Consider the following 12,659-nt stretch of genomic DNA (forward strand, 5'->3'; position numbering starts at 1 on the left):
GACATGGAATACAGCTAAATCCTGTGTTCATGGAGATAAACAGATAAGAAAAGGAAAAAAAGGAGTAGTAACCTCAGGGCAAGATCCCACCCAGGTAAGTTTCCAACTTGTGAAAAGGAACTAAAGAAAAGCTTAGAGCTGGGTGTGGTGGTGCACACCTTTAATCCCAGCAGTGGGAAAACAGAGGCTGGCAGATCTCTGAGTTTGAGGCCAGCCTGATCTACAAAGCAAGTTCAAAGATAGCCAAGCTTAGGCAGTGAAAGACAGAAAGCTGGTGAAGATGTAAATTGAATGAGGAGGCCATGTTCCAGCCCCAGCAAGCAGCAGAACTTCACAGCTTTGGCCAAGTGGTTCTGGAGTTAAGGATAGAAGAAAGGAGCTATGGAATTTGCCACTGAGACTAAGAAAAGTCACTGATCCCAAGTATGTGTCAGGGGTGTCCCTGAATGGAGGCCTAGAGAGACCATTGTGTGTGTAGAAGGGCCCCAAACAGCTTGACCACACAGCTGTCATGACAGGCTTAGAGCCCCAGACACAGCTTCTGTGACAGGTTTACTTGCAGGCAACACCCAGACCCAGGAAAAACCATAAGCTGACTCCACCCAGGGAGGGCCCACATCCAAGGGGAAGTACCTCACACCCCAAATATTCCAACCATTAGGTAAGGTGGCCAGATGTCCCTGAGTCTAGTATACCTATTTTTATTTTGCAGATACCCCCTAGACAAATGTCAGCCTATCAGGCTCCTGAACCCTGGAAATCCCCTCACCCCAACCTATGTTATGATAAAAACTCTACCCTGCCTGGGTCAGGGCTCTCTGCTCTCACCACTGCATTGGACAGACAAAGGGACTAAGCTCAGAGCTTGAAAATAAAGGATCTTTGCTTTTACATATGGGATACGATCTCCGTGGTGGTCTTTTGGGGGTCCCCAGGATCTGGGAATAACAGTGTGAAGCTGTGAAGATGAAGCCTGGATTGCCTTGGGAACTATAAGATGTTGGAGATGCCAGAGCCATGGGATACCTGCTGAGGAGAGCTGCTAACAGGGAGTGAAACCAGCCCAAGAGAAAGAAGTATGTTGTAGTCAACAGAGCCAAAAGGAGGTGAAGATCTGAAGAACATTTTGACATCAGTCATGAAGATGCAGTCTGGAGTTTGCCTAACTGGTTTTTGGTCTTGTTTTGGTCCAGTAATTTGGTCAAGTATACCACTATGCTTTCTCCTCTATGTTTTGGAATGGTAGTGTATAACCTGTGACATATATTGGAAGTATGTGATCTGTTTTTGATTTTGATATTATAGGGGGTGATAGTTAAGAGATTGCATGAAACTCAGAAGAGACTTTGAATTTTGGACTTTTAAACATTGTTGTGACTGTGATAGATTATGGGGACTTTTGAAGTTGGGCTAAATGCATTCTGCATTATGATATTGTTGCAAGCTTAGGGGGGCCAGGAAGTGGAATGTGGTAGTGTGAATGTAACTGGCTCCCGTAAGCTCATAGGAAGTGATATCATTAGGAGGTGTGGCTTTGTTGGAGTAGGTGTGGTCTTGTTGGATAAAGTGTGTCACTGTGGAAGTGGGCTTTGAGGTCTCATATGCTTAAGATATCACCCAGTGTCACAGAACACTTTCTGTTGCCTGTAAGATGTAGGACTCTCAGCTACTTCTCCAGCACCATGTCTGCCTGCATGACACCATGCCCCACCATGGTGAAAATGGACTGAATCTCTGAACTGTAAGTGAGCCACCCCAATTAAATGTTTTTCTTATAAGAATTGCCATGACCATGGTGTCTCTTCACACAATGGAAAGCTTAACTAAGACACCCTCCAATAAAGACAAATGCAAGGAATCAACACCTAGACCTTTAATCATCCCAAACCCAGATACCTAAACATCAGTGTAAGAATACAATCAACAACAGTCAGGGCAATATGGCGCCACCAGATCCCCACTATTCTTAGGACAGCAAAACCTGAACATTCCAATGTAGTTGAAGCACAAGATAATGACCTTAAAAACAACTTTATGAAGATGATAGATATCCTTAAAGAGGAAATGAAAAACTTAACTCCAACCCAAGGAAGTAAACCACACCCACAAAAACACAAGCAATGGATAATCCCACACCAGCAAAAAAAAAGGGAATTTTTACACACACACACACACACACACTACCACCACCACCACCACCACCACCACCAACAACAACAACAACAAAATAACAAGAATTAACAATCACTGGTCATTAATATCTCTCAGTATCAATGGACTCAATTCGCCAATTAAAAGGCACAGGCTAATAGAATGGACATGAAAATAGGATCTATCCTTCTGCTGCATACAAGAAATATATCTTAGCATCAAAGATAGACATTACCTCAAAGTAAAGGGTTTGAAAAACATTTTCCAATCAAATGGACCTAAGAAACAAGCTGGTGCAGCTATCCTAATATCTAAGAAAATACACTTCAAATCAAAATTAATCAAAAGAGATAGAGAAGGACATTTCATATTCATCAAAGGAAAAATCCACTAAGATGATGTTACAATGAACATCTGTGCACCAAATGCAAGGGCATCACTAAAGCTTAAGTCACACATTGAACCCCCCACATTGATAGTGAGAGATTTCAATACCCAACTCTCACCAATGGACAGGTTATCCAGACAAAAACTAAACAGAGAAATAATGGAACTAACAGACCTTATGACTCAAATGATCCTAACAGATATCTACAGACATTTCACCTAAACACAGAAGAATGAACTGTCTTCTCAGCACACCATGGAACCTTCTCCAAAATTGAACATATACTCGGTCACAAAGCAAGTCTCAACAGATACAAGAAAATTGAAGTAACTCTCTGTATCTTATCAGATCATAGTGGATTAAAGCTGAATTTCAACAACAGAAGCATACAAACTCATGGAAACTGAACAACTGTTCAGCTGAATTACCACTGTGTCAAGGAAGAAATAAAGAAATTAAAATGCTTTGTGCTCATCTGGGTTCTGTTGGGATAGAACTAGAGTCATATTTACACTTGCACTTTTCTTCATGGCAAAACTATCACTACTTCATGTTGCACGAGGAAGAGGATGGAGGGGACTAGACATGAGGATTTTACCACAAAAGTGAAAGTAGCATGGAAAACACATCTGTGATCACATCTCACTGATCAGAAACACTTCCTTCCACAAACAATCCTAATATCTGTGATCACATCTCACTGATCAGAAACACTCTCATAGGCAGTCCCAAGATCTGCGATCACATCTCATTAGTCAGATTTCTTTTTACAGGCAAGCCCAAGCTATAACACAAAGTGTGGAATGAGTATTGGGTTTCTGAATCATGGAATTTTCTGTCTGATAACTTCCACTGTTCCCTCAAGTTGAGCCCTGCCCTGGGTGACTGTCCACACTGTTATTGATTTTTAAAAGCAGGCTACATCCACAGCCTCATCTCACAGCAGAAGAGTTGTGTCTATGGTCCATGTTTTTTAGAATGGCAGCAGAAATGGGTCTATGAGACAAGGAGGAGTTGGGTATCTAACACTGTTCATACCCTTAGCTGGGTAAGGAGGAACTAGAGGCTCATGGAAGCAGTGTGGCAAGAGTACGCAGCTGCAGGGTTTTGAGGCAGGTAGCAGAGGCCACAAAAGCAATGTGTTCCTGCACAGAAATAGATGCCTGTATCCCCAGGCTGGGCTCTGATGATGTGCAGGGAGCTGTCCTTTCTTGCTTCCCCAAACTTAGCAGTCATCCTCTTCTGCTCCTTTACTTCTCCACTTTTGACTAATGTCATCAGGAAGACAGGACCTTCCTTGGGCACCTGTCTGTACCAGTAAAATTGAGGTAAAGTGCTTGAGGAGTTGCAGTACACAGTGAGATCTTGCCCCTCTTGAATACTCAGAAACCGAGGATTCTGCTCCAGCTGCTGGGTGTCCAAACCTGTTTCAAAACAAAGCAGGACACAGAGAGTCAAATTTGAATGCCCTTGCTCATGTGTAAAAACTACGAAAGAAATCATGGGCCTAAAAGTATACTGGTGACCACTCAGGATCAGGAAGTGCATGGGGGAGGGTGGGAGGATGGTGGATGGATAAGACCAATGCAGACTGTGTGGAAAACAGTGAATCCCACGTTGTGAAGATCATACATGTTAATAGAGGGAAAAAACCCAAAGGCACAAGGAATTTAGGGACTCCTTTCAAAGTTGAAGTGAGTTTTCTTTTCATTATCTCCCAATCTACCCCTCCCTCCTTCCTGAAGGAAGGACTTGTCTCCAGAGATTTTTCTTTCTCTTGATGAATTTCTGTTACATAGTCTGGAAACCTCCTGAACTTACGAGCCACTTGATTCCAAAGGAGCAACACAGAGAGTTTCAGGAGCATCTTTTCTTCCTTTCACAGGGCGGCCAAGGTCACTGGATTTAGTGCTCTCCTGCAAGAGGCTTTTTTGGGCTAGAACACGTGTTCCCAGTACTTTGATCTCAATAAGATGTAGAAACCCCGTGTGGGGCGATCACGGACTAACTCAGCCCACATCCTCCCTCCCCTACCTAGCCCCACCCAGACTCTGCTTTGATACTGGAAAAGATTTTGCCTTTTGAAATGCTACCCTCCAGTGGAAAGACAGGAAAGTGATTTGCTTTGAATGCTCCTGATTCTCCAATTTTATTTGGTGTAGGTAGTTCACAGTCAAGATTTATGTAGAGTCTAGTGAGCTTCAGAAACAAAAAATATCTCTTTTTAAAAGGGATAATTTTAAAGCCAGAATGTTAGACAAATAGAAGACAATGGGAATATCATTTCATCATTTTTTTTTGTCTCCCCAAGAAGTGTGTTCCTGAGTAATGCTTGAATCCCCTACCTTCCCCTCGCCCCCGCTTCTGTATGATTTTCCAGATCATGGGGCAGGAGTAAATAATTTGTTATGCAGCTACTTTTACCAAATTAAAGATGAGTGTTTCTGTTGTGTAGTATCTAATTTAGAATACTTTGCTGGTACCATATTGTAATGTTCTGCCATCAGGTCCTGGTTTACATGGAGCAAAGCCCTGACTACACCACATTATAATTGTATTCATTGGTCATTGGACCAATCTGGCAAGAACCCCAAAGAAAAAATCATGTTTCATCACCTAAGTGACCTCAGAAATTACTAGAAAAACTTGAATTCACAGTTTCCAAGTACTAAATAAAATATGCAACTAGTGCAGAGAGTATAGTTGTGGTGTGATATAGAATGAGGGTGTGTATGCTCACAAACATCAGCAAAGGTGAGGGGTGCTGGCCCTGTGACTAGTTGTTAGTATCTCAAACAGGAATAGTAGTGCAAATGCATTCTCTTTGTACACTTTTGTTCTGTGTCAGGTGTGCCATAATCTAGATTCCTCAAATAAGATGATAACGACGGGATGGTTCGTGATAACAAGAATGTTAAAGGGATGCTCAAGGATCACAGGCTGTTGGGTGATTCTACAAGACATCTCATAACTCATGCAATTTATAAAACAATGTGGATTTCTTTCCAGTGGACTTGCTTTTTTTAGCTTCAAGGAGATAAGAATAATTTTCTTCAACATTAGAATGACATCATAGTCATTATATTGACTGGGAATATAGAATGGCCTTTTAAAATAACCAATTCTCCTAACACAGTCACCCAGAAGAAAAGCCTTGCCACAACTTATGAAGGGTGGAATCCAGAAGAGTGTGCCTGGAGTCTTGCCTTCTTTCTGGGTTATGACCCAAGTAAGAATTGCCAGTTAAAAGAGAGGGAAGCACAATGTTGGGTTGACCTGAGAGGTATAATGAACCTGAGACACCTCCACGTATCCTTGAAGTTCACTGTTTCCAGCACAAATCAGGTTTCATTGAATCAGGATCCCTTGTCAAGGTGCATTGGGAATTAGTTGTAAGTGCTTCTTACGTATATGACAGAGATGGCATTAAGAGCTGAGTTTAACCAGATGAATAGAAATGTCCTCTATCCCTGAGGAACTTGGTTTAATAAGGATATAAGAGTCAGCAAAGGATATAATTTGATGAAATGTGCTAATGTAAAACTGCCTAGAAAATGCTGAAAGAAGAAAAGGGCAAGTACCTATAATTTTGATTTGTAAATGTAATTTCATAATTTGGTAATATCATCTAGATTGGGAAAAAGCTTTTTGAAAGTGTGTGACATTTGTGGAGGTTTCATTAACGAGTAGTGCTTTTCAAGGTTTATGAAGAATGACATGTAAAAGAAGATGCTGGACTGAGCTCATTTGTCTGAAATCATGCAGTAAAAATGGTCATGAGGATGAACAGTCACAGGGACTAGTAGAGGAGATATGTTCCTTTGCACAACTGAGAGCTATGGGAGGTCCTTAAACAGCAACGTGATCAAGTTAGATGTGTGCTTTAGACTGAGTCTGAGTGATGATAGTGTATTAGAGAGCTATGAACTAAGAGCTAGGCGATACAACTATGAAATTCTCAGAAATCAGTGGAAAGATAGTGAGCGTCTTGATCTGATAGCAATCAGGAAGTTGAGAAGCAGCATCTGATTAGAAGAGACTATTTTTATTTTTTAAAACCAGTAGCATGACTTGGTGTGTTAGCCACTCTGACTGCAGAAATGCTCACTGTAACATTAGTTAGACCTTAGTGGCTCACAACTATGTTTGATTTGTTGTTCTTGGTATATTAATTTTGGGTCAGTTAAGTCTTGCTTGTTGAGGCTCTGCTCATGAACTATGGATCTGCTGCACATTATAGACTAAAATCTGAAAGAATATTAACTGGCATGTGCAGGACTAAATCGTGTGATTGTATTTGTTTTCTGCTTTGATAGATACTCCCTAGCTACTCACAGCATTGCTCACAGCTAGTAATGTGGCCAAGTAAGGGCATAGGGAAGAACAGGACGTGTCCTTGGACTAAAGTGTAGTTGTTAACAAATGTCATTTCAGCTTCTCTACTTGACACTGTGCTTAAAGTGGCATTATTGAGGACAAGGTACATTAAGATGATTCTAAAATCTTGAAGAGGATCCATGGTGAAGACCTAAAAGAAATCAAGGATGTAATATATTTTTCTTCTCTCCTTGCTCTTTCGTTTTGTACTGCAGGGCATGTCTTCAATATATTAACTGTTAGTATCAGCAATGTCCTTTAAATGATGTCCCTTTTTATCAGAGTAGCTGGATATGCTTTGGTGGTGAAGGACCCATTCTTCTTAATGTCCTGTCACATACCAGAAAGCTTTGATAACAAGGTACATATGACTTTTCCTAATGAGTTTTTATTCTGGTTTAATAGTCTCAACTCTGTGTGACTACAGAATAAGTGGAAATAAGTGAATCTAACCTATTGTATCAAAATATGTGACCTAACAGAATCCAGAAGTGAAGTTTCTAGAACACCAAAAAGCTAGAAACATTCTAATGTCGGTTAACAGATCTAAAACCTTGTGTAATCATTGCATTCTAGATTTGACTTTTGTTCCGCAGGCATTAAAATGACCCCCAAACAAGCTGGATTTGGTATGGGGTATCAGGATAGTTGGGTTGTCTGAGTACCGTTGCGTTGTAATGACTATTTTACCATTTCCTATGAACTGAAATATTTATAATATATAACAACTGTTATATTATGCAGCAATTTATATTCTGAGGTGATATGGAATTTCTATTGAGTTTGTTCAGTGGTTGAAGAAATGTTTTCTTGGTTGTCTCGCAGATATTCTCATTATAGAAAGATGTTTATAGAACCTCCACATTCATTTACATAGCATCCAGATAATTTGCATTTCTATCAACAGTGCATAACTGTTTCAGGAAGCCCACCAGAAAGGACTATTCAGACACAAAGGATAATCAATTTAAAGTTTTTATTCCAGCTGGATGGGGCTACACTTAGGTATTCAGGACTCAACTATAACACCCAGCATTTAGAATAAGGAGTTTTTAAAGGCAAAACCACATTCCAGCATCTTACTCTACAGCTGCAGGAGGAGGTTTTGTACAAGCAAGCAGTTTAACAGAAGCTAAGATAAGCAGTTAGCTACAGAGGGAGGTTCTACACAAGCTGGTGTTTAACAGAAGCTAAGATAAGTTAGCTGGAATATCTTGAGCTTGGTTCTTAGAATAGAGTTGGGTAAATTTCCACGTCTTCCCATCAAGAAGATTAAATTCTAATTAAAACTCAAACGGCTTTAGTAAGAATGCAAGATGAAGGAACCTCCATATTGTCTTGTCCTATCTTATTAGATTTCTTTTTCTCCATATCCACACACATCATTTTTTCCCTTTATTATAACTGTTCTGAATGGGGTAAAAATATAATTTCAACAGAGCTTTAATTTGCATTTCCATAATTGCAAAAATTTTGAATATTTTTGTTGGCCATTGGTACTTCTGACAACATGCCTATTCATTTTTATATATTCACTTACTGAATGAATTATTTGTTCTTTTGATATTTAGCTTTTAAATTACTCATATATTTTGGTTTAATCATGTGTTAAATTAATAGCTAGGCATTTATCAAATCATCATAAAATAGTGATACTTGCACGCACATATTTATCATGGTGTTAGTCACAATAAAAAAGTTAAAACTAGATTCCACTTAGGGAAGCAGCCCCCATTTCCAGCAGGCACTCCCCTGGAACATGTAGGCTACTCTAGCCAGGGAAGCAGGTAGGCTAACTGCAGATCTTCTCTTCTCTTTCCTCTCCTCCAAATCCAATATCCCAGTCTTATCCCTAGCTTGACAGCAGATCACCTGCTGAGGCCTCCTTTCCTCCATGCCCTTATCCCCAGTAGATCACAGATATTCACCTCCTACTTTCCCTGCCCCCACCCACTACTTTATCTCGGACACTAACTCCAACAGACATTCCTTGGGAACCTGCAGGCAACTCCTTCCAGAAAAGCAGGCAGGCTAACTGCAGATCTGTACTCCTCCCTCTTTTCCTCTAAGACCAATCCTCAAGTCTCACGTCCAGCTAGGACAACCTCTTCTCACCCTCTGCCCTCATTCCCAGGGAACTAAGCAGATCCTCGTGGAACACATGGCATTCCTCCCTCCTGTGGACCCTCTCTGCACCTCCTTCCTAGTCCATCCCTATCCCTAAGTGTCAGCACCTAATACACAAAAACACATTTACCTGGAACCTCCAGTGTGGTGGTTTGGAAGAGAATGACCCCCAAAGGGAGTGGCACTGTTATGAAGTGTGGCTTTGTTGGAGTAGGTGTGGCCTTGTTGGAGGAAGGAGGTGGTCTTTGAGGATTCATATATGCTCAAGCTACAGCCAGGGACCTAGTCCACATCCTATTGCTTTGTGATCAAGATGTAGCCAGCACCACATCTGCTTGCATGCTGCAATACTCCCTACCTTGATGATGGACTGAAACTCTGAACTATAAGCTACTCCAATGAAATGTTTTCCTTTATAAGAGTTGCTATGGTCATGGTGTCTCTTCACAGCAATAGAAATCCTACCTAAGACACCCAGTGACCACACCTATCAGGATATTAGAAGAATTTCCCACCAGGCAACAACACACAGCTACCAAACTCTCCTAAGAACCAAAGAGGAAACAGAAACCAAAGAACAAAACACCCACCCAGCAAAGACCACAACAGATATGAGTGCTTAGAATTACAATTGTCCCAAATCCAGATGCATAGGAACCAGCATAAAAACACAATTGATAGTAGTCAGGACAACTTCTCCACTACAACACAGCAACCCTTCCAAAACAGACCTTGAGTATTACACCATAGCGGAAGCACAATAAAACAGCCTTTATGAACATAATAGAGATCTTTAAAGAGAAAATGAATACACCCTTACAGAAATACATGAAAACACGAACTGTTTTTTTTTTCAAGAGTTTCATTTTTATTTTCATTAATATGTGTGTGTATGTGTATGAGCACGTGCATCTGTGCTTGCACATGTGTGCATGTGCCTCAGAAGCTAAAAGAAGGTGTATCCTGGAGCTAGAGTTACAGGCAGCTGTAAGGGGCCTGACATGGGTGTCAGGAACTGAACTTCAGTCTACTGAAAGAGCAGCTAATGCTTTTTGCCCATGAGCCATCATCTTTCCAGCTTCTTTTTACAACCTTTTAGTCATCTCTTCTGCAGTGGTCCCTGAGGGGGCGATACAGATGTCTATGACTAACAGTTGGGCCACTATACCTTAGCAGCAATCACCTATTCTCAGGAGAGCCAGCTATAACTATGAGTCTCTAAGACAAACTATCCTTTGCAAAAAGTTTATTTCCATGTCTGACCGAAGCTGATGGCAACAGCAACAAATTGGCAGAAGCACAAATGTTTAGTGGGCAGTTTGATAGGCACAGCACATCAACTCAACAAAACAATAACAGTTGCTTGCCTACTGTGGCCGCCGAGTGCTGCAAACCCTCCTGCATGTGCCAGGTCTCATCAGAACAGACACAACGCTGAAGATAAAACATTTCAGGTCTGAAGGCTTCTGTAAGTACTTCTAACAGTTAAAACTTTTGATGAAGCGATGCTAATGGCCGCCTCACTGATTTGATGGTGGAGGCAAACACATTTAGAGTAAAAATCTATGATTGACATTTCCCAGCCAGTTCACATTAAATAACTCACTGATGTAATGCTTTCAAGAGAGGTAAAATGGGTTTGCATGACTTTTTGCATTCCCCCAGGATAATGGAAATTTTATATATATATAGTGTTTATATATTTATATAATTGTGTTTGTATATATATATATATATATATATATATATATGAATGATTGTGTTTCAGTAAGTCCATGTAGATAATTCCCTGAAGCTCAACAATATCCTCATTCTTCATTAACTATAGGCACTCAGCAAACATACTCAGCAATGTCCATCCTTACCCAGAAAAATCTAAGATATATCACCAGACATATTTATAAAAAATACCCAGACTGCATGAATATTTTGCTTTTTGCAAGAGTTAAATGAACAGGTGGGATAATAACACAAAGCCCAAATTATTTTATCTCTTTTTAAACAGCAGTGATGAAATTATCAAAAGTAGACTAAAACATATGTACATTTTTAGTCCAGTACATGTTGTGAGCTACATCTGCATATACAGCTAGTAGTGCTATTGATTCTAATAAACAACCAGTTCGTTTAACCCACACAGCAGCACAGGGATGTTGTTAGTGTCTTCTCTCTTTTCAGATGAGGAAACTGAGACGGGGAAGTTAATCAGTCTTCCCAGAATCACAGTGTGCTGGTGGTAGAGCCAGGCTTGTAGTTGAGGCCTCGTGGCTGAAGAATGGACACAGTTAACTGCTTTAAATACCTTCTCACCAGGACGATGTGAACTGTGCCTACGAGTTCAGCACATAAGAAGCACCAGTGCTGGCTGGCAGCTTGTTGGAAAGGCAGAGTCTCAAGTCCCACCGAGTCGTGTGTACTTTAGATTCTTAGGTGAGCCGCGTCGACGTCAAATCTGCAAGTGACATCTGCAAGAACCCACATCATTGTTTCAATTACTGATGACAAACACACATGCAAGCTAAGGGACATAGGACAGAAGAATACACATTTACCTTCGTTTAACAACTTTGAACTTTACAAGTAATTAAACACACACATCCCCTATAATGCCTGTGAATAGTCGTCTCCTTGAACTACTGCCTCAGCTCAGTCACTGACTTTCCCCTGGGATATCTCAATCACTGCTTGTCTCAAAAGAGAAATTTGTTTTATCTTTCCATGGTTTTTGCAAGTCTGAAAAGAAATGTTATTATTCTAAAGAAAACTTACTTTATTAACGTATTCAAACTCAATCAGTAGCTTTACCTAGACTGTGACTTTTTTAATTTAAATTTTAAATTTTTTTTTGAGATTTTTTAACCACAAGTTTTACATTGCTTCCATTTCCTCCCTTTGTCCTCTCCAACACCTCCCTTGTTGCCTCTTTTCTTCTTAAATTCATGGACTATTATTCTTTAATATTGTTTTATTTATATGTATACATATAACTTATATACACATACACACATGCACACACTGCCTATCTATATATCTATATCTCTCCATATATATCTCCACTGAGTCCACTTAGTGTTGCTCATATGGACATGTGTTTAGGGTTTTGGGGTTGGGTAGCCTATCAGGGGTCTCATCCCTAGAAAAGACTGATTCTCCATCTCTCAGTAGCCTTGACTGACTATAGCTTTTCATCTAGGGGTGTGGCCTTGTGAGATTTCTCCCATCTACATTGTCATGTGTGGTGATATTGTGTTCCCCAAAATATTGTGCACCCTAATAAACTCATCTGGGGTCAGAGAACAAAACAGCTACTAGACAGACATAGAGGCCAGAAAATGGTGGCACACATACCTTTAATCCTAGCATTCCAGAGGCAGAGATCTACCTGGATCTCTGTGAGTTCAAGGCCACACTTGAAACAAGCCAGGCATGGTGACTCATGCCTTTAATCCCAGGAAGTGATGGCAGGAAGCAGAAAGGTATTTAAGGCAAGAGGACAAGGAACTAGAGCCTGGTTGAGCTGTTAAGCTTTTGAGCAGCAGTTCAGCTGAGATTCATTCTGGATTAGGACTCAGAGGCTTCCAGTCTGAGGAAACAGGATCAGCTGAGGAACTGGTGA

The 12,659-nt window shown here is 40.6% G+C and overlaps 1 gene segment (V, D, J or C); it reads right to left on the minus strand.

The window, feature by feature from the left end:
- Positions 1-3,598: 3,598 nt before the first annotated feature.
- LOC119088448 lies at positions 3,599-4,457 on the minus strand. The segment is given in 2 exon segments: positions 3,599-3,963; positions 4,361-4,457. Coding segments are annotated over 2 exon segments (411 nt in total).
- Positions 4,458-12,659: the final 8,202 nt, after the last annotated feature.

Source organism: Peromyscus leucopus, chromosome 9, assembly GCF_004664715.2.
Source record: "Peromyscus leucopus breed LL Stock chromosome 9, UCI_PerLeu_2.1, whole genome shotgun sequence".
Classification (NCBI taxonomy): domain Eukaryota; kingdom Metazoa; phylum Chordata; class Mammalia; order Rodentia; family Cricetidae; genus Peromyscus; species Peromyscus leucopus.